This window comes from Odocoileus virginianus, chromosome 6 (genome assembly GCF_023699985.2).
Source record: "Odocoileus virginianus isolate 20LAN1187 ecotype Illinois chromosome 6, Ovbor_1.2, whole genome shotgun sequence".
NCBI lineage: Eukaryota > Metazoa > Chordata > Mammalia > Artiodactyla > Cervidae > Odocoileus > Odocoileus virginianus.
The window spans coordinates 71,629,198-71,652,446 of NC_069679.1; the positions used below are offsets into that span (position 1 = coordinate 71,629,198).

General features: G+C 41.3%; 1 protein-coding gene across 2 annotated transcripts in view; it reads right to left on the bottom strand.

Moving 5' to 3' along the window:
• The window catches only part of ZFYVE1 (zinc finger FYVE-type containing 1), a 45,154-nt gene extending 30,943 nt beyond the window's left edge, over window positions 1–14,211 (bottom strand). Inside the window, exons 1-2 of one of the 2 annotated variants that reach the window (XM_070469585.1) lie at window positions 13,934–14,211; window positions 11,638–12,578 (exon numbers count right to left, since the gene is read on the bottom strand). In XM_070469585.1, the coding sequence (XP_070325686.1) occupies window positions 11,638–12,120 (483 nt within the window). In that variant the 5' untranslated portion in view covers window positions 12,121–12,578; window positions 13,934–14,211. The remainder of the gene's footprint in view (window positions 1–11,637; window positions 12,579–13,933) is intronic. The other variant, XM_020911189.2, reaches the window with a different exon arrangement.
• Window positions 14,212–23,249: the final 9,038 nt, after the last annotated feature.

The following is a 23,249-nucleotide window of genomic DNA, read 5'->3' on the forward strand; positions in this document are numbered from 1 at the left end:
AAACAGACGGACGCTCTGGTAAAAGGCTCTGGGATTAGTAGTAACAACTCCAAGCTAGACAGAAGACGGCAGAGCTGAGCACAGGGAACCATACTCAATATCCTGTGATTAATCACAAAGGAAATGTTTTAATTTTTTAAAAAGCGAGAGCTCGATTCAGATCCACCTCCACCTAGATCGCGCCAGGGACAATTTTCTCTACCCTTCTCTTACTCATAGCCTCCAGTTCCCACCCACCACCTCTGTTAACATTTTCCCATTATTCCCGGTTCCAGCTTCCCACTAGAGCATACTCCAGGCTGGCAAGGGTCTAAGTCGTGCTGTTCACCACTGGTGCCCTAACACAGGGCCTGACACACAACAGAAAATCTGTACTTATTTGTTAAGTAAGTGAATAAACACGGCACAGAATGTCTAGGTGCTATATTCTCTCTAGGTAAGGGAATGGCATAGTATTACCCCTAAGGGTCCAATCTGGGGACTTCCTGGCGGTCCAGTGGTTAAGACTGCAAGGGGCAATGGGTTCAATCCCTGGTTGAAGAACTAAGATTCCACAAGCTGTGTGGTGTGGCCTAGAAAATATCTTTTTTTAAAGTGGAGGGGTACTTCCCTGGTGGTACAATGGCTAAGACTCTGCACTCCCAATGCACAGAGCCTGGGTTTGATCCCTGGTTGGGGAACTAAGATCCTACCTGTCTCAACATGAGTCCTCATGTTTCAACTAAGACCTAGCACAGCCAAATAAATAAAAATATATTAAAAAAAAAACAAAAACGGAGGGGTCCAATCTGCCTCTATCACTCACTGACTTCAGAATAACCTTAAAGAAGTTATTTAATTTCCCTGGGACTCCATTATCTCACCTGTAAAATGAGGGTACAATGTAATTTACTTCACAGGATTGCAGTGAGGATTAAGGTGACAGAATGCACAGCAAGCACTCAGCACAGCGGAGGCGTGCGGTAAATGCTGTCAAATAAAAAAAGTGCCAACTGATGTTGCAGTGCCCTGGTCTGCCTCTAGGCCACACTCAAAGAGCAAATGCAACATTCAAAAGAACTGAAGGTACTAGTGGTTTTCATTGTAAAATTAAGATAAAAGTGGATACTTTCTTGTAGTTCTGTATTTTCAGTATTTTAACATGACCAGTCTATGTTATTTTTATAACTGGAAAATGACAACTGTTGCAGAAAGAAGACCAAAAAATCACTGCCCTCTGGGATGGACCGCTTAACAGGTACAGGGTTTTCTTCTGGGATGATGAAAATGTTTTAGAACTAGACAAAGGTGGTGGCCTCACCACACTGAATGTACCAAATACCAATGAATCGTTCACTTAAAAATGGTTAATTTTATGTTACATGAATTAGCACTCCTATAAAAAAATCAGTGCCCTCAGAAAGCTTACAGGCTAATGGGAAGAAGAAAGACAATAAATAATATATATGCCAAACAAAATGTCCATGGACGAGTGAAGGAAGAAACTGCAGTATATCTATACAATGGAACTTCTCTGCAATACAAAGAAATGAACTGAGACATGCAACAACCAGATGACCTCACAAACATGATGGTGAGTGGAAGAAGCCAGATACAGAACAGTACCGAATGATTCTATTTACACAAAACTCTAGGAAAGTCAAATCTGTAGCTGTAGAGGGCAGATGACTGATAGCTGGGGACGGAAGTCAGAAGGACACCTGAGGGGATGGAAACTCTCTATACCTTGAGCATCATGGGAGCTCCAGGGGTGCAATCGGTTAGCGTGCGGTACTTACATCTTGAGTGTTGCGGAGGTGGTTACACAGGTGTACACACATTTGTTGAAACTCACAAATCTGTACACTTAAAATGTGAACATTACAGAGACATCCCTGGCGATCTAGTGGTTAAGACTTCGAGATTCCAATGCAGGGGCCTCAGGCTGGATCCCTGGTCTGGGAACCAAGATCCCACAGGCCATGGGACGCAGCCAAAAAACAAAAAAATGGTTTTTGATGTACATAGTAGGACTACAGGAACAGCCAGGAGTTGCTCTTTTAAATCTGGTGGTCAAGGAAGGCAGCACTATAAAGCCAAAATCTCTTTAGATCAATCCTTTTAAAAAAAATGCAGCAAACTCAATCTTCACAGTAGTGAAAGGAGAAGAAACGTATGAACAATCCAAAACAGTACATAAGCAGGAGTTCCCTGCTGGTCCAATGGTTAGGACTCTGATCTTTCATTGCTGAGGGCCAGGTTCAATCAGATCCATTGTTCGGGAATATCCCCCAAGTGCATGATGGTGTGGCCAAAAAGAAAAAAAAAAAAAAGGAATATGGTACATAAGCCTAAAGGGATTCCTGGTAGCTCAGCTGGTAAAGAATCTGCCTGCAATGCAGGAAACCCCAGTTGGATTCCTGGGTCAGGATCTGTTGGAGAAGGGATAGGCTACCCCCTCCAGTATTCTTGGGCTTCCTAGGTGGTTCAGCTCGTAAAGAATTCACCTGCAGTGCGGGAGACCTGGGTTTGATCCCTGGGTTGGGAAGATCCCTTGGAGAAAGGAATGGCTACCCACTCCAGTATTCTTGGGCTTCCCTTGTAGCTCAGCTAGTAAAGAATCCACCTACAATGCAGGAACCTGGGTTGGGAAGATCCCCTGGAGAAGGGAATGGCTACCCATCCCAGTATTCTGGGCTGGAGAATTCCATGGATTATACAATCCACGGGGTCACAAAGAGTCAGACACGACTGAGTGACTTTCACTAAGCCTAAAATCATTTACATGTAGCCCTGGAAAGAAATGTTTTTCCCCTGGCAGTGGTAGATTTAACTTCATAATTCATGAAGAAGGGGGAGAAGAAAGGAAGAAATGAGGGAGGGAGAGAGGGAGGGAAGAGGAGAGAGGGAGAGAGAATTAGGGAAGGAAGGAAGGAAACAAAAGAAGGAAAGGAGGAGAAGTGAGGGAAGGAAAGAGAAGAAAGGCAAAGCAGGCTGTCTTTCTGGCTGCCCGTGAGGTGATCCAGTTCCAAACAACAGAGCTAACTACGGACGGGGGAGAAACAATAGTGCACCCAGTGACCTACCGGCCACAGACCAAACGCCCAGTCACCAGGACCAGAAAGGGTGTGCACAAAGAATCAGGATCCTCCAGCAGTCTCTCCTCAGAGACAAGCACAGAAGACAGCAGGGCCGTCCCAGGAAAGAAGGCCTCGTCATCCCTCCCCAGGCAGCTTCACCTCTTAATTTTCACCTTAAAGCATTTTTCACAGAGATTACTCAAACTAATAAGGCAGAAAATTGACGCTCAATAAATGATTATGACTGCTGTTGTATGATACACATAAACTGAATTAAACTCTTTGAAAAGAAAGGTTATGAGAGATTATGGAAAACGGTTCAGCCATGTATTAATTGGATGACATATTCACCAGGCAGGAGAATGGGCTGAGAAGTAGAGGAATTTCTAGAATACTCTGACTGCTGAATTGCTTAGGATTATATCCTCTTCTTAACTTGAACCTGGGGTATCTGTGACTACATGCCAGAACCAGGATCTGTCTGTTCAAGTACTCTTAAGAGTCAAGTTCCTGGGAAAGACAGCAATAACCCAGTCACAAGGAGAAGAAAATTAGGAAGGAGGGGGGAAAAAAAAATCCAAAAGCTATAAGAAAACTGAATTATCCTCCATGAATTCAAGCCAGAGGCCAAGTGCTTACATATGGTGGGTATACCTCTCTGCCACCACCAAGGATTCCAGCTACCACCAAGTTGACCTCACAAGCAGGTCAAAGGGAACCTCTTAATTACTGGCCAAAAGCCACTGGAAAGAGGGGCAAAATGAACAAAACATCCTCCAAGGAAACACCCACCCTTTCCTGCCTCCAAAAGTTCCTGTGTCCCTTCCCATAGGTCTTTCCAATCCTTCTCGCCTGAAAACTTTCTATCTCTTTTCCTTCTTTGTGGTCTCACCCACTAGGTTTCTGCTGGTTGCCCCTCACAGATCAAATGTGTTCAATACATTTTAGCAGTTCTAACCTCAGCCAGAAATGATCTCTTGGGAGCTGTTCCCAAAGCAGATAGGACTCCCCAGAAAAATCAGCCAGCCATCAGAAGGCTTCCACGTGACACAATCTGCAGGATCAATTCAAGAGCAGTACAGCCAGGAGATGCAGCCACAGGGAAAACATACACCACCAACTTAATAAGAAATCTGCCTAATATACTAACCCCGGCTCAAAAAAGCCAAACGTTTACCGAATTCCAGAAAAAAAAATCAATCACTTCAAGGAACTGACAGACCAGAAAAAAATTAGAATCATACAAACTGGAGGTAACTTGAAATAGTTAAAGATAGGTTCCCTGAAAAGCTGACTCAGAGTGGTTTTGATGGCTTGCATGGGTCAAATTTTAAACAGTCCTGGACCGAACAGAATAGCCTCCCAGGTTAAATGCCAGGAGTCTGTTACAACTGAATGAGCCCAAGGCTGAGTGAGCTCACAAGATGCTGAGCAGAAATTAGAAGCATATAATAGGGGTTCTTTCATCTTCCTGTTTGTCTGAGTCATCCTCAACCCTGGTTTCCCAATAATATCATACAATACCCTCCCCCGACTACTATTACTAAACAAAAGGGGCTTTTACTTGGGTTTCTATGAGTAAAAGGTGGTGGAGGGGGATGGAGTCTCTGCTGTTGTACCAATTACTGCTTATTATTTTGACAGACAGCTCCTAAGCAGATCTATGGGAAGGTTTTTTTGTTACATTTTTTAACATGGCACCTAAAGACCAAGAGTAAATATATTCATGTTTTGACCAGAATTTGCCAAAGGGCTAACCAGCCACAGCACCAAAATGAGTCCTTACATTATAATAGTTTGACCATTTGAAGAGAAAAATGAGGACATTCCACAAGTTAGAAGATTATGATCCCCAGGTTCCTGACCTACCGACCGATTAAGTCCTGAGGGGTTTCTGTCAGCTTCTCTGAAACAGAGGTCCTGGGAAGAGCAAGCCCCTGGAAGGTACCCTAGACCAGGAAGCAGAGGACAAGGCCAAGGGGGTCACCCACAGATGCGTCTAAGACAGAAGCAGAACAGAAATGGGACAGATCGGCACAGCCTGTTTGGGGTCAAGGATTCCCATACAGTACAAAAACATCCTCAGCTATTTTCCATTCTTGAATCCCACTAGAATAATGTCTCTTTTAGCCAATTAAAAAAAAAAAAAAAGGCCAACTCCCAGTGTTCTGAGCCACACTATTCTGGGACTGTAAACAAGTGAAGCAGCCAAACAACGTGATGGGTCTTCTTAAAGGAACGGTCTCAGTGAGATGAGGTCCACCACTGACTTCACTGAAGGACAGGAAGACTCACCCTGGCCTTCCCTTTCAGACAGGGCTCAAGGCTGTGGATTTCTGAGTCTAGGAAGGCCTACTGCAGGAGACACTTTCTTAAGTGTCTCATGGACCACTCCTGGGTCACTGGACTTCCGTATCACCCCACATGTTCAGCAGGAAGGGATTTAACTTCCAGGGCTTTTTGGCATGAAGAGCACCCAGCTCTCCTACCGCTGGGGATCAGTTAGCATGAGGATGAAACAGGGGCAACAGATTCTTAGTGTGCTGCTCTGTTCTGCAAAGAGGGCAGTTACAGCAAGTCTGTAGCAAAGAGACAGTGGAGAATGGAGTGGTTGTAAAAAGAAAGAAACAATCGGGGCTTAAGTATTTGTATATACATATATTAGATGTGTATCTGTATATACAAATGTATACTTTTATTATATACATATACAGTATATGAATTTTTTCACCATTTCTGTGAGTAGAAATATTTCAGCAAGACAAGATGTCTGAAATCCCTCACAAGACTCAACAAAGAGGAAAATACTACCCCCTATCTCCATTAAGAACTCTAATTGTTAGAACTTTATTCTTCTAACCTTTGAGTTATTTGCTAAGGGCGTTGTCTCTAACTTCAAGAGACTATAGATCTCTTGTCAGTGTGGATCATTTACTTATTGTGAGTTTCTAAATAATGGACCCATGAGTCTCTGGTTTTCCAAGTACAGTTCCAGTAATGTCTAGAAAAATCAATGAATACAACAAAGAAGGTCTAACCATTTCACTAGAGAGATTATAAAATATGCCAAAAGATAACATTGATTTCAGCTAAATTACTTCTGAGGAACAGAAAGAACCAGAAGAGGGAAGAAAAAGTGGTGTATTGGTTAAATGTTTTCCACTTCACTGGAATCCAGGTCTCCTATCAGAAGAAATCTTCATCTCTTGGATCAGTTTCAATTTTAGCACCCTTGACATTTTGTACCAGGTTATTCCCTAGGTGGGGGTTACCCTATGCATTTTAAGATACTCAGCAGGACCCTGGCTTCTACCCACTAGCCAGGAGCACATAATCCCTGATCCCCCAGCAGTGACAATTAGAGGAGTCTCCAAACATAACCAAATGCCCCCCGCAACCCCCACCCCCGGGGGGGGAGCAAAATCACCCTTGGTTGAGAACTACCGTGCTAGATAATAACAAATGAGATTACTTCAACTTTTTATTTATTATGTGAACTGAGTTCTTAAAAGTTTTATCAATATTAAGTCTGGGGTTTTATCAATTTAAACCTGGGGTTTTAAGCAGGTGTTATTTGCACAAACCAAATGCCTAGGAGTCACTACTGAGTTCTCTCACTCCTTCACTCACCCACTCAACATACCAGCGTTCCTGTTTCACATCCAAACTTCGTCCCAAATTCATCAACGTCTTTCCATCTCACCATGACAATGATCGCACCAAATCCAGGCTCCTTCTCCCCCTGCATCTACTACAGCCTCCTAAGTGGGTTCCCTACTTTCCTCTTGCCCTCTCCTAGACACTACAATGTAGTCTTCACACCAAAGCCAAGAGCATCTCTAAAAAACTTCTATCAGCACAAGTGACCTTCTAGCATAAAGCAATCTGGTGCATCCCATGACACTTAAAATCCACACTTATTTTCATGGCCTACAAGGCCCTGCAGGATCCGGCAACTGCTTTCCTCTGCACCTCCATCCACCACTCTCTGTCAGCTCACTCCAGTGACACAGGCATTCTTTCTCTACTCAAACGTGTCAGCCCACCTGCTTTCTGTTCTTATTTTCCTCTGTCTGGAGGTCTATTTCCCCAGGTAGTATTAGCCATCAGGTCTTTGCTTTAGAGTCACCTCTACAATAAAACCTTCCCTGACCATCTGGCAAAAGTGGCTTCTCGGTCACTCTTCCTTGATTATACATCTAAACCACCTTTTTTATGTGTTTTACATGTGTGAACTTTGCTTTCCTCCCTTAATGGTAAGCTCTATGATGGCATGGACCAAGCCTTATCTCTGGAGCCTAGGAAATGACTGGCACCAGCATATATACTCCATAAGCGTGATGAAATGAATGAAATGTCTTTGGCTAGTATCCATTTAAGAGCCACCAATGAGTTCCTGCTTCTGAGACTAAAAGTCAATCTCTCCCCAAATTTGCCATTCCAGTATACACTCAAATGGCAACGGGTTAATGATAAAATTGTCACCTCCAAAAGGAAGCTTTTTGTCCTTCCAGGTTTTCCAAAAGAAACTAAATAATACTCATATCACAAACAACAAATCTTAGGAGAGTCTAGACCAGAGAATTTGAGGGAACCTCACATAACAGTAACAGCCGTACAGGCTGCTAAAATAATCCTTATGCACTAATCCGAAAATGACCAAAGCCCACAAATGCCTAGAAACATGCAGAGAAAAACAAAATTGGGGCCTAAATCATGAAACTTTCACTGATATGAGGAAGGAGTTCTTCAGTGTTAACAGTCTTGCATTTACATAGAGCTGTGTTTCATTTGATCCTCACCGTAGCCATGAGGAATTGGTGAGCTGATGCTACTGACCAGAATGAAGTCTGATTAGAAGGTTTAAATGACTTGGTGAGAGAACAGAAGTATCATGGCACAAGGATCTTGGAGCGTAAATCCTCTGCCACTTACTGTAACTTGATCTTGGGAAGTCATTTCATCTCTCTGTGTCTCAGTGTCCTCATCGAGAAAATACACTGCTTGTAGATGAAATGCTGTATTCCCCTAAAATGCATATGTTGAAATCCAACTCCCAAAGAGATAGCACTAGGAAGTAAGGTCTTTGAGAGGTGATTCAGTCATGAGGGTAGAAACCTTATGAACAGGATTAGTGCACTTATAAAAGACACTCCAGAGAGCTTCTTCCTGCAACGTGAGGACACAGTGAGAAGGCAGCTGTCATGAACCAAACACTCATCAGACACTGAATCTGTCAGTGCCATGATTTTGAACTTCCTAGCCTCTAGAACCGTGAGAAATAAACTTCTGTTATTAATAAACCTCCCCCCCCAAAAAAAAAATAAAATAAACCTCCCCATCTATGCTATTCTATTATAGCTGCCCAACTGACTAAGACATACAACTTACTTCATAGGCTGTGGTAGGGTGAAATTGCCCCCACCCCACCTCCAAAGATGCCCTCATCCTAGTGCCTAGAACCTGTGAATATGTCTGTCACTTCAGGGGGCGAAAAGGCTTTGCAGATATGACTGAATTAAGGACCTTGAGGTGGGGAGATTATGCTGGATTATCCAAGTGGCTCCAATGTAACCACAAGGATCCTTGCAAGAGCGAGGCAGAAGGGCCACAGGCAGAGAAGCAAGTGACAGCAGAAGGAAAAAGGTAGAAAAAAGGCTTAGAAGATGTTAACACTACTAGCTTTGAAGCTGGATGGTGGGGCCACAAGCCAAAGTATACAAGAGCCTTCTTAAAGCTAGAAAAATAAGGAAACAAATTCTTCCATAGTCTCCGGAAGGAACATAGCCCTATCAATCCATTTTAGGACTTCTGATCTCTGACCTATAATAAAATAAACTTGTGTTGTTTAAGTCACTAAATCTGTGATAATTTGTTACAGCAACAGTAAGAAACTAATACAGAGCTATTTATCATCAGGATTCAATGAGCTCAAATGCTATGCACAGTGCCAAGTACCAAAGTAAGAGCTCTTTAAATTTTAACTATGATGAGCCAAGACCAGAACCCAGGGGAGATTCAGAGAAGCACTGCAGGAACTAAGAAAATAAGGTTCAGAAATTTGGTAGTATCGATCTAAATTCAAAATGCACATATCATATGACAAAGATTCCATTTCTAAATAGATTTATAGGATATTCAATACATCCTTAGTTGCAACAACTCAAATATCCTGTATTAGGGTAAATTATAGAAAAATCATTCAACCGAGTACTAGGCAGCCTTTAAATAATGAGGTAAACCCCAAAATGCAGATAAGGAAAGTTCTACAAGACGTATGCCTTGATGAAAAATAGCCAAGGACAGAACAGCAAGTATATTAGATTCCCTTTTTGTTGAAAAATTTAAAGGATGCATACATATATTCATAAGCATACGTGACAAAAATTCTAGAAGGGCACATAGTTAACTGTTAATGGTGAATGTTCTAACAAAAGAGACCAAGAGCATGGAGTAGGAGGGGAACTCTTGTCATTGTATGTTCTTTCATATGGTTTTAGCCTTTTTACTAAGTATGTATGTGATATTCATTTCTAAAAAACTGAGGCTGAGATGTGACATCACCAATCAAGTATTTATGGGCTGACATGTCCACCATTGTATGTGTGACCCAGGGCACAACACAGGGTCCTGCTCTCCAGGAGTTCACAATCTAGCTGAGTTCATCATCGAGATTTATATCAGACAATCACCTCTCTAACTGTTTAAGACGTTCACATCAGAAAAGGGAACTAGACAGTCTCTCCACGAACTTTTCCACTATGACTCTATGAGAACAAATCACCACCTAAAATTCTCATCTAATCCATTAGTCCCAACCAAAGCTGCTTGCAATTAATAAAATGTTATTTCCTAGGAAGTAGTCAATGTTTATGAAGGAGAAATCTTTACAGAAGAACCCAATTATAATATACATATATATATATATAACACATTACAAGAAAAAAAGATGCACAAACAGTTGTATTTGTCTTCTTTGGTATACATTCTTCTGTTTTCTTAATTCTCTACTAAGAAATATGCATCAATGCTATGAAAAGAAAATACAGCCTCCTCCCCTCAAAAAACACTCTTTTTGGTGTTGACACAATATCCATGAGGATTACTGGTCATCCCAAATCTTCCTCTCATTTTGTGAAACTGACAACCCTGCAAAGTATTCCACATTAAAGAGAACTAGTGGCAAAACCAACAAGAATCATCCAAATCTAAGTGTTCCATTTATAAATATTTAGTCCACACTGTCACCCAATTAGAGCATAATCCATAAAGGAGACATTATTGCTAACAACGGAGGCAGAAGGGGATCTGGGTCACTCTTCCATAACTCTATTAGTTCCTTTCAGCCAAGAAAGAAAAGCCTGTGTTAGCAAAGTATTTAGCTGACAATACATGTACGTAGAAATCATGATGCAGTTCATCTCCATAATCTTATCTAAGGAGCAAAAAGACAAGATGAAAAATATTCAAGGGTAATTAGAGAGTTTCCAAGTGGTAACTTACAAACGTACTCCTCCAATCTGGAGGCTTGAGGAGTCATCACAGCTAAAAGTACTGAATGTACCACAAATACTCCCTCATACAGACAAATACAACAAACTGATGCTGACTCCAAATGCCAAGCCCAGTGATAAGGGCCTTTCCATTTCCATTCCTAATTTCTTTGAATCCTCTCAACTGCTACTACGATGTGGAAGCGAAATTGAGGCATGGAGTTTAAATAACTTATCCATGGTTATACAGTCAGTGAGTGAAGCCAGGATGTGAATTCAAGCAGTCTTCATTCGAAAGTATAGACGTGATAATGATACTAGCTTCAATGGAAAGTGTAAACATTTATCCACCCCCTTTTCCAATCGGCCCAACTGTCATACACTTTCATCTCCACAACTTGCTCCTATTACTCACCACCCTCTCCCTAGCTCAGAATTAAATCAAATATTCTCCAGTCCTGTAACCTCAGATGCCCTTACTGGCCTCCACTGCTCAGAAGCCAATATACGAGAATAAGAGCCCATCTGGACAGGATACTACCCTAGGAAATGCCCACTTTTCAAAGACCTGTCTCCCAATGGAGCTGGCAGGTATGACTTGCAGCCTTCCACTGCGCTGGGACTCACCGAAAAAGTCAGTGTTTCTTTCCCTGTACACAGTTTCTCCTCATTCACATGGATTCACAACTTACCAAAGTGCTCTCATTCAGAAAGTGGTTCTAAATCAGTTCCTTCTGATAATAACCCTAATAATAATAAAGACAGCTATCATATACTGAGTATTCATTATCTAACAGGCTTTACAAACACTGTCATTTCTTCCTCACGACAACCCAATGAAGTAGGCACTGTGCCCAATTTACAGATGAGAACATTAAGACTCAGAGAGGTAAAGTATTGATAATTCAGCCCAAGGTCATGCAGCTGGTAAGTGACTGAACCTGACTCCATGCAACTTAAGCTTTCGGAAGTCTTGCCTCTTAGCGATTAAAATGTGAGCTCCTCCTGGACGTTCCCTGAGATTCACCTGTCAAGAACACATCTCCTCCACTACCACATGAATCGTACTATCACTGAGCGCTTACCTGAATTTCTTCATTTTCATCTACCAGGAGGAAACTCACAACCTTCTCAGTCATCTTCTTCCTCTTGGTCTCCTCATCCATCCCTTCTTCTTCCAGCAACTCCTGGACCTTAGTGACATGGTACACAGTAACGGGGTGCCTCCTTTTGTTACCCCCAGAATGAGTTCTCTTCTGGCACTCCAGGCACAAGTTGATTTTACAGGTCTGGCACCTCACCACTGCCCTCTGCTTCACACCTGGAGAGTGCCCATTGGGGCCCTTGCAGGGGTCACAGTAAGGGACATGGCCAGCTTTGAGTCTGATCCGCTCATGGTTTCTCAGGCGCTCCTGCCGATGGAGTTCCTCCTCACAACGGAGACACTGCAGGCTGCAACACTCATCACACTCGAAGACAGCTTCATCAGTGCCGCTGCAGGTGTAACTTTCCTGGCACAGCAGCCCTGGGTTCAGGCCCTTCTCTGCTGGGGAAGTCTGGGCACTCATATTCAGACTGGAAGGAAACCACCTACCGTGTAACGGTAACTGGGCTTTCCCCAGGGGAAGTGAAGACAGAGGCGTTGAGTCTGAAGACTGCACACAACTTCCACAGGGTTCTGAATACCCTAAAAAAAAGTGTCTTGTTTTTTTAAAAAAAACAATTAATGTCCTATTAGAATTCTTCACACACTCACAAATGTTCCAATGTTTAATTTTCTGCCTCTAAGACTCTTGAATCAGCAGCAACGTTGATCTGGTTTGATCGTTTCATCCTCCATAAAGTGCAGGCAAATATGTGGCCAATATCAACTCGAAAGGGTCTTTTATGGCTATCTGAGAGAGATCTGATGGATTTACTGAGGTGGGTTCATGGGTGGGGCCTCAGCCGCAAGGTTTTGGTAATGAAAGAGTGGTCAGGAGCTTTTCAATATTATCCAACCTCAAGTCAATATTTCTGGGGATACCTAGAATAGAGGCAGGAAAAGTATTTCACTCATCTAAAAGAAGTGCACCTTTACAAAAAGAATAAAAAGATTGTGATTAAATATGAGGCCAAAACTCCCAAGAGAAATTTCATTCTTGAAAGTTAAACACTGACTCATTCTGATCCTAGAAATTTCTCCTCAAAATCATGATTAAGGCTGTTCCTTTTGAAAACAACAACTACCTCTAGGATCAAATCACTTAAGAGACTCTCGCTTTATTTTCCAGACTCAAATTCTCTGTTCCCTGAGTTATTAAATTCAGAATCGAAAGCACTAAGCAAACAGTCCTTGAAGGGACAGCCTTCTGCACCCGTCCCTGCACTCCACAATTGAGAGAGGTGAAGAAAGATGCCTGTAAAAAGCTACAGGAGCAATAATAATAAACTCTAGCTCCATCCAAGTCCTGGGCAGGTCCAAAGACCCTTGTAACTGGGCTGTTTCAACTCTAGACAGATGCCTATTAAGGACTCTAAACCTGGAAACAGTCACCATTCTATGGTGCTTAAAAACAATTATTATACTTCCTTTCATCCTTTTCTCTAATTGCAAAAATAGGGAGCAACAGGAGACAGAATTCCTTCACTATGGCCCACTGCAAAGCCAGACGTGCAGTGAGTTAAATAATTTTTCTCTTTGTCACTCAAAACCCAAATTTAAAATAACTTTTTAAAAAAAGAAAGAAAGAAAGAAAAATAAGTGGAGCAAGAAAGGGGCTTTTGTCTCTTCTCCAATCATATTTCTAACTCCCCTTCGTCTGGACACCCATTCTAATGCTCCAACAAAATGTAAAGCCCTCCTTTCAGGTATTCACTCCTCCCATACAGAAATCAATCTATCCATCTAATTTTAAGATAAACAGAGAAGGCGAAAGGAATGACTAGGAGACCTTATTTACACCCTAATCACAGGCGTGCCCAAGCAGCTCCCGCAACGTTAACAAAAATCAAAATTGTCACAACTGATTAAAAATGTAAAACCAACCTTTAAAAGGACACCTCTCCGCCCACCAGGACCCAAGCAAACAGCCTGCCCACTCGGCCTCCCACCTCGACGCCTCTCCCCAGCCGGGGATTTCTCACCCTTCCTTCCTCCCAGGCAACACCACCTCAACCCGAGGGGCTGGAGCAGGATCTAAGAACAAAGAAGGTCCCCCCAAATCTCCCCCACGCTGGCAGAGGCCAGAGTCGAATCCATTGTTTATACCACCCCACCCCCACCCCAGCCGCACCCGCCCCCCCTTCCTCCCGGGGGCAGAAGGGAGCTCCAGGGCTATCGCTCGCCTGGCGCAGGGCCGTGCCCTTCCCTCCCCGACCGCGGCGGCCCGGGAACCCCACCACTAAGCAGTTCTGTCGCGGCGAGGCGGCGTCCGGGAACCACGGGGCGCCGGTGGAGGCGGGGGCTGTTCTTCAGGGCACCGGTGGATCCATCCTCATCTCCATCTCCGCCCCCCCCTCCTCCTTCGCTGTCTCCCGGGCTTCCTCCTCTCCTGTTGTCAGTTAGGATCAGCTGATCGGAGTGAACTTCTAGCTCGGACTAACAGGAAGGCGTGAGCGCTGCAGCCCACTGAGGGAGGAGCGGGAGAGGTGGAGCCTGACAGCGGCGAGGGCGGAGAGGTGTGCGCACAGCCTCCTGGGAAGTGTAGTTCCTCGGAGTGGCACCCTTCCCCAACTGCCCGGAAGTGAGGCCTCTGAATGACTACAACTCCCGGTACGGAAGACGCTGCTCCTGTGAAGAGGCGCTAGAGACAGGCCCTCGAGCATTATGGGACTTGGAGTTTTTGCGCTGACTGCGGTTTCCGCAGGTTTCAGCACGTTGTTCTGGGTAGTGGCCAGAGAAGGAGTGGCTCTAAATTAGAGAACTGATGTAATATGTAGTATAGGCCAGGCAAATAATTCGATTTCAAGTAACTTTTATTGCGCACCATTCCTTTAGAAATGTGTTAAAAGCAGGCAGTCTCCAGTTACCCAATTTCGTCTTGCACAAACTAAGACCAGAAAGAATTTATATGAGAATATGAGTAGTCTTGGAATGTTCTGCAAGCCAAGCATTAATTTTTTTTCCCCTCCATTCATTTATTTTTCTGACCTCTCCTTACTTACCTTCAGAACTTCCAAGTTTTAAATCGTCTTTTGGTTAGAGAGGGGTACATTTATCCAGGTAAATTTTCAGGCTACAATACAAGCTAATGGTTAACACTGTTACCTGTTTTTTTGTTTGTATTTTTTGGGGGTTTTTTTTGAAATTGTCTTTTATTCAGTGCTTTCACTTTTTGTCTTTTCTGTTGTTTCTTAGAACAACACCGGAAGAAAGCCTGGTGTAAAGAGCACTGGTCTGAGGTGCTGAAGACTGTGATTGTTCTAAAAAGCTCCTGGGCAGATCATGCAACTCTCTATGAAATAAAAGGACTGTATCAATGGAATCTCAAAGGTCCCTGCCAATTCTCATGTTCTCTGACTCTGTCTTGATAATTGTTAACCCAGGAGAGAAAGCGATGGTTAAGTGACTTGCCAAGGTCATAAAGCAAATAATTGACAAAGCTAGGACAAGAACCCATCTCCTGAATTAAAGTGAGATAATTTTTTACCTGATGATTCAAGGGACATAGTTAGACCAATAGTAAAGCCAAATCTACATAACAAAGTATAAGTTATTTGTGAGGGTTAAATTGCTGAAAATTGTTTTCAAGACTGGACAGATAGTCAACAGTTGGACTAATGACAAAACTTTGTTGAGAAATGCCACATCACAAATCAAGATGCTAAGAACTAAACTATCTGTAGCATTTTGTAATTTTCAGGTTTTAAAGGGAGAAGAGGAAAAGAGGGATTTTAGAAATGAACTTAAGATAAAAGATCTTGAGCTAGGCTCTAAGGATTGGCTAGCATGTAACAAAATTTCCCTAGAAGGTTTTATTTCTAACCTACCACAATAATTTTTTATAATCTTAATAGTTTGCTTCATACTCCTAAGCATAAAATGAGGATATTAATATATCTTGAGGACAAAATGGTATTTAAGTAAGTAAGTGAAGTCGCTTCAGTCATGTCCGACTCTTTGCAACCCCATGACTATAGTCTTCCAGGCTCCTCCGCCCATGGGATTTTCCAGGCAAGAATACTGGAGTGGGTTGCCATTTCCTTCTCCAAAGTGGTATTTAATCCTTTTTAAAACTTTAAATGGTATTTAATCCTCCAGTACTTTGGCCACCTGATGCAAAGAGCCAACTCACTGGAAAAGACCCTGATGCTGGGAAAGATTGAAGGCAGGAAGAGAAGGGGACAACAGAGGATGAGATGGTTGGATGGCATCACCAACTCAATGGACATGAGTTTGAGCAAACTCCGGGAGATAGTGAGGGACAGGAAACCCTGGCATTCTGCAGTCCACGGGGTTGCAAAGAGTAGGACACGACTGAGAGACTGAACGACAGCGACCGGGAGATAGTGGAGGAGCCGGAGGAGCCTGTGTGCTGTAGTCCGTGGGGTCTCATTGGGACTACAGATTTGACTTAGCAACGGAACGACAACAAACCTAGTGGTTAACTCAGGGAGGGAGCTGATACGATCAGGGCACATGGTAGGCATCTGCGTGTTTGTTGGTAGTATTCTACTCTTGACCTTCATAGTAGCTATACCAATACTCACTAGATTTTGCTTTACACAATTTATGTTTTTTGTACTTTTCCATTTGTATACATTGCAATACAATAGAGTTAGTCACTCTGTGCAACTGCATGGATTGTAGCCCGCCAGGCTCTGCTGTCCATGTAATTCTCTAGGCAAGAATACTGGAGTGGGTAGCCATTCCTTTCCCTAGGGGATCTTTCCAACCCAGGGATCGAAACCGGGTATCCTGCAGATTCTGAGTCACCAGGGAAGCCCATTTGTATATCTCATTATAAAAAATAAAATTTAAAAATTTTAATTAGAAAAAACTGAATAATGCAAAAGGTGACAGGAAAGTAGAACCTACGAGGTAAGCAAGCCAAGCTTTTGGACTTACTGATTTCCTTAGGTCACTCAGCACAGCATTTTAAAGGTCTTAACCCCAACAAGACATACAAAACAAGTAAAAGGTTTTCAGGTTTGTCGTTTTAAAATATGATAATATATTTCATCAAATTATGTTTGAGTCCACCAACCTATGAGCTATATTTTCTTTCCAGTAGTTATGGCAGAAGTTGTGAATCAAACTGCCTTAATCAATAAAAGAAATGATTTGGTTCACATAATTGAACAATCTGGGGATTATCATTTCTGCCAAATCTCAATCTTGGCGTCAAATAACATATTCAAGATCTTATTTCCTTCTCCATTTCTCATCTTTGAGAAATGCACTCAATTAATTTTTGACAAACGTGCAAAAGCAATTCAGTTACAGGAAGCATTGTTTCCTTTATCTTTGAGGAAGAATGATACTGGAGTAATTGCACACAAAAAAATAGACAAAAAGAAAAAAAATTAACCTCAACTTGAACCTCATACCTTACACAAAAATTGATTAAAAACTGATCATAGATATAAATGTAAAAATGCAAAACTGTAAAATTTTAAGAAGAAAACATGATAAAATCTTCAAGACCTAGGCTAAGTGAAGAATTTGTTGACATGACAGTAAAAGCACAATTCATAAAAGAGAAAGTTGATACAATGAGATGTCAACAAATTAAAAACTTTTTCTCTGTTAAAAAGGTACTAGAAAATACCTTGATCCCTAGCTGTGCTAGTCAGATTCTCTGCCCAGGGCATTTAGAAATAACATCCAAAAACAGTGAATAAAGTGGACATTTGCTACAGAGAGCTTGCTCAATATATAATCTCCTTTCTGTGTTTGGAGATATATACCTGTTGTGTGAGAGTTGATGAGACATTTGTTCAATCAGTAGGCTGACCATGGACCATGAGTACATAGTAACAACATTAAATGAATAAATAAAAACAGTTTGGAATTCAAAATGAAACTTCTGTTTCTGCGAGCATGCTTGACATGGTATTCTAAAAACACTTATGCAGCAGAATACTCAGATGTTAGGTAAACTACAAAAAATATATATTTAAATACATTACTACACTAACAGGAAAATAAGAGCAATCCCCAAGTGTTAAAAGTCAAAAAAGAAAGTTAAAAAAAAAACACAAGCTGGGTGGTAATCCTGAGGAAGTTTGGGAGACTATACTAGAGTCTTTTTTATATATATATTTATTTACTTTATTCGGCTGTGTAAGGTCTTAGTTGCAGCACTCGGGATCTTCAATCTTTGTTGAAGGTCTTTAGTCAAGATATGCAAACTCTTAGCTGTGGCATGTGGGATCTAGTTCCCTGATGAGAGATCGAACCCGGGACCCTTGCATTGGGAGCACAGAGTCTTAAAAACTGGACCACCAAAGAAGTTTCAGAGTCTTGATAACAATTACTAAGGAGAGAAACAGAAGAGAAAACTGGGCCTTAAAAAAAGAGTCCTTGCAAAAGAAAAGAAAGTGAAAGTCACATGTGACTCTTTGCAACCCCAAGGACTATACAATCCATGGAATTCTCCAGGCCAGAATACTGGAGTGGGTAGCCGTTCGCTTCTCCAGGGGATCTCCCCAACTCAGGGATCAAACTCAGGTCTTCTGCATTGCAGGTGGATTCTTTACCAGCTGAGCCACAAGGGAAGCCCCCCAAGAAAGCTTGGAGTCCAAGGATGGACTAAAAAATTTTACCTGCCAGCAGGGGGAGCAAGAAAAGAAACCTGTCTCTGTGTGTGACTATTGCTCAGTTCTTAAATTGTGACTTTGCGACCCCATGGACTGTAGCACGCCAGGCTCCTTTGTCCACCACTATCTCCCAGAGTTATAGGTGGACTATATCCTATAGTAATGATCACAAGTGTCTCTTCTAAAAATTTGTAAACATGGTTTTATCATCATGAAGGTCTGAGGTTTGAACTGAAAGGAGAAATAGACAAATGCACAAAGAGTTGAAGGAAATCAAGTTAAAATAGGAAAGCCTTGAACAACATCATCAACCAACTTGATATTCCCAACAGCAGCAGAACATACCTTCTCTTCAAGTACACACAGGACATTCATCAAAATAGATCATGTCAGGCAATAAAACAAATCTCAGTAAATTTAGAAATACTGAAATCATATAAAGTGTTTTCTCTGATCACTATGGAATTAATTGGAAATCTGTATCTGAAATATATCTGGAAAATCCCCAAATATTTGGAAATTAAACGATACACTTCTAAATGATGCTTTGGTCAAAGAACCCACAAAGGAAATTAGAAAGTATTCTGAGTTGAATGAAAATGAAAACAATAAATAAAGACAATGCTTAGAGAGAAATTGTAGTATATAAAATTTGTCTCAGAAAAATATAAAGGTCTCAAAGCAGTTATGTAGGCTATTGTCTTATGGAACTAGAAAACAAGAGCAATAAATCCAAAATAAATAAGAGGAAAAAATAATTAAAATCAGAGCAGAAACTCATGATATAGAAAACAATACAGAAAATAATCCAAAAGATGGTTCTGTGACAAGATTTTTTTTAATTGGTAAATTTATATCTAGATTTACCCAAAAAAGAGAAAAAAGACACAAACACAGTTATGGAAATGGAAACAAGAATCACTACAAATCCTAGTATAGTAGAAGAATAATAAATAGTGTTAATAACTTTTTGTTATTATAAATTCAACTACTTACAAAACGGCCAAATTCCTTAAAGCAAACTGCCAAACATGACTCTAAATGTAACCAGAATAACCCTTTATTTATTAAGATGAATTTTAGTTTAAAACTTCCTCACAAAGACAATTCCAAGCCCAGACAGCTTTGCTGTTGAATTCTATTACTAGTACCAAACACTTGAGAAGAAGCAATACCAATTCGACACAAATTCTTCCAGAAAATAGAAGAGGGAACACTTCCCAACTCATTTTTGAAAACTTATAATTGGCGTGTAACATTGTATAGGTTTCAGGTGTATAACATCATTATTCGATGTGTACATACACTGTAAGATAATCACCACAATAGTTAATATCTGTCACCATAAATAGTTACAATTTTTTCTTTTCTTCCTTAGCCACATCATGTGACTTGTGGGACCTTATCTCTCCAACCAACTAGAAATCAAACCCAGGCTCTGGGTGTGAGAGCACCAAGTCCTAACCACTGGACTTCCAGGGAAGTCCCCGAAATATTTTTCTTGTAATGATAGACATGAGTTTGAGTAAGCTCCAGGAGTTGGTGATGGACAGGGAAGCCTGGCGTGCTGCAGTCCATGGAGTCACAAAGAGTTGGACACAACTGAGTAACTGAACTGAACTGAACTGAATGAGAAAGTTTAAGGTAAATCTTAAATATGCAATATGGCATTATTGGCTACAGTCACAATATTGTACATTACACCCCCATGATGAATTTATTTTATAGCTATAAGTCTGTTCTTTGGACCCCCATCACCCAATTTGCCCACCTCTCAACCTCCCTCCACCTCTGGCAGTCATCAATCTGTTGTTCCCTGTATTTTTGAGCTTGGGTTTTTTTGTTTGTTTGTTTTCACATAAAAGTGAGAACATGCAACATTTGTCTTTCTCTGATTTATTTCACCTAGCATAGAGTCTTCAAGGTTCATCCATGTGGTCACAAGTAGCAAAATGTCATTGATTTTTATGGCTGAATAACATTCCACTACTTATGTTTCTCACATATTTTTTATCTATTCATCCATCAATGAATATTTAGGTTGTTTCCATATCTTGGCTACTGTAAACAATGCTGCAATGGGGGGCATATATTCTTTAGAATTAGTGGTTTCATTTTCTTCCTATAAATACTCAGAAGTAGGATTGCTACATCCTATGGTAGTTTTGCCTTTGTTTTAGAAAACTCCATACTGCTTCCCATAGTGACTGTGCGATTTACATTCCCACCAACAGTGCACAAGGACTCTCTTTGCTCCATATCCTCATGAATATTTTTTTATCTCTTGTGTTTCTGATAATAGCCACTCTAACGAGGTGATGGTGAGGTGGTTTTGATTTGCATTTTCTTGATGATAAGAGATGAGCATATTTTCATGTACCTGTTGGCTATCTGTAGGTCTTCTTTGGAAATACATCTATTCAGATATTCTGCCCATTTCAAAATCAAATCTTTTGTTGTTGTTATTGAGTTGTATGAGTTCTTTACGTATTTTGTATATTAACCGCTTATCAGATACATGACTTGAAATATTTTCTGCTATTCAGCAGGTTACCTTTTTATTTCATGGATGATTTCTTTTGCTGTGCAGAAATTTTTTAGCTTGAGGTAGTCCTGCTTATTTATTTTTGCTTTTGCTGCTTTTGTTTTTGGTGTCAGATCCAAAACATCTTTGCCAAGACTGATATTACCAGTTATATTTTCTCCCAGGAATGTTATGGTTTCAGGAGAAAATAGTGTCACTTTTATAACAGCATCAAAAAAAAAACAAACTACCTAAGAATACAATTTAACCAAGGAGATGCAAGACTTATGCACTGAAAACGACAAAACACTATTGAAAGAAATTTTAAAAGATGTGAATAAGTGGAAAGACATCCCGTGTTCCCAGATTGAAAGATTTAATCTTGTCATGATGGCAATACACCCCAGACTGATCTACAGATTTGATGAAATTTCTATCAAAATTCCAAACACTTTTTTTTGTAGAAATGGACAACTGATCTTAAAATTCCATATGGAATTGCAAGGAACCCTGAGTAGCAGTGTTGAAACAGTCTTAACAAAGCTGGAGTACTCACATTTCTTGACTTCAGAATTTTTCAGAAAGCTACAATGATCAAAACAGTGTGGTACTTACACATGGATAGAAGTGTTTATCAAAGGAATATAATTGAGAGACTCTAATTAAACCCACCCATTTACTGTCAGTTGATTGTTTACAAAGGTTCCAGGACTACTCAATGGAGGAAAGAAGTCTTTTCAAGAGCTGGTGCTGAGACAATTAGATACACATGCAAAAAAGTGAATCTGGGCCCCTATACTACAACATACACAAAGTGAAAGTTGCTCTTTGTGACTCTTTGTGACCCCATGGACTATACAGTCCAAGGACTTCTCCAGGCCAGAATACTGAAGTTGGTAGCTGCTCCCTTCTCCAGGGAATCTTCCCAACCCAGGGATGGAACCCAGGTCTCGAACATTGCAGGTGGATTCTTTACGAGCTGAGTCACAAGGGAAGCCCAATACTGGAGTGGGTAGCCTAGCTCTTCTCCAGAGGGTTTTTCCAACCCAGGAATCAAACTGAGGTCTCCTGCCTTGCAGGTGCATTCTTTACCAACTGAGCTCTCAGGGAAGCCCCACAACATATATAAGGATTAACTCAAATCCAAGATGTAAATGTAAAAGATAAAACAATGAAATTTTATTTAAAAACAGAGAGACTTCCCTGGTGGTCTAGTGGTTAAAAGAATCCACCTACCAATACAGGGCACATGGGTTCAATCCCTGGTCCTGGAATTTACCACATGCTGTGAAGCAACTAAGCCCATGGGTTGCAACTACTGAGCCTGTGCTCTGGAGCCCACAAGAAACAACTCTTGAGCTCACACGCTGAAACCCACGCGCCTAGAGCTGGTGCTCCACAACAAGAGAAGCCACTGCAATGAGAAGCCCGTGCATGACAGTGAACAGGAGCCCCTACTCTTGACACCTAGAGAAAGCCTGCATGCAGCAGCAAAGACCAGTGCAACCCATATATAAAAACATATGTATATAAAAGGAGTGCTCTGATGATCCAGTGGTTAAGATTTAGAGCTTTCACTGCCGTGGGCCCAGGTTCAATTGTTGGTTGGGGAACTAAGATCTCACAAGACCCACAGTATCACCAAAAAAAAAAAAAAAAAAAAAGTAAAAATACAGGTATATATCCACATGACCTTGTGCTAGTATCTGAATGTTTATGTCCCTCCAAAATTTATGTGCTGATATCTTAATCCCCAAAGGTGATGATATTAACAGAATATTAATATATTATAATTTGGGAGGTGATTAGGGGCTTTGGGAGGTGATTAAGTCATGAGCAGGGAGCCCTCATGAATGGGATTAGTGCTCTTGTAGAAGAGATCCCACACAGCTTTCTAGTCCCTTTCTGCCATGTGAGTCAGCTAGGAAGAGTGCTCTCGCCCGGCCCTGCTGGCACTCTGATGTTGACTTCTAGCCTCCAGAACTGTGGCCATTAAATTTCTGCTGTTCATAAAGCTCTGCAGTCTGTGGAATTTTGCTGTAGCAGCCTGAACACACCAAGACACCTTAGACTTGGCAACAGTTTCAGTTGGCAACAGTTTTCAAGGATGACACCAAAAGCACCAACAAACAACAAAAAGTACATTGGACTTCATCAAAATTAAAAATTTTGTGCATCAAAGGATGCTGTAAAGAAAGTGAAAAGACAACCTGCAGAATAGGAAAAAAATATTTGTAAATCATACATCTGTGGGAAATTCTTAAAGAGATGGGAATACCAGACCACCTGATCTGCCTCCTGAGAAATATGTATGCAGTTCAAGAAGCAACAGTTAGAACTGGACATGGAACAACAGACTGGTTCCAAATAGGAAAAGGAGTACGTCAAGGCTGTATATTGTCACCCTGCCTATTTAACTTATATGCAGAG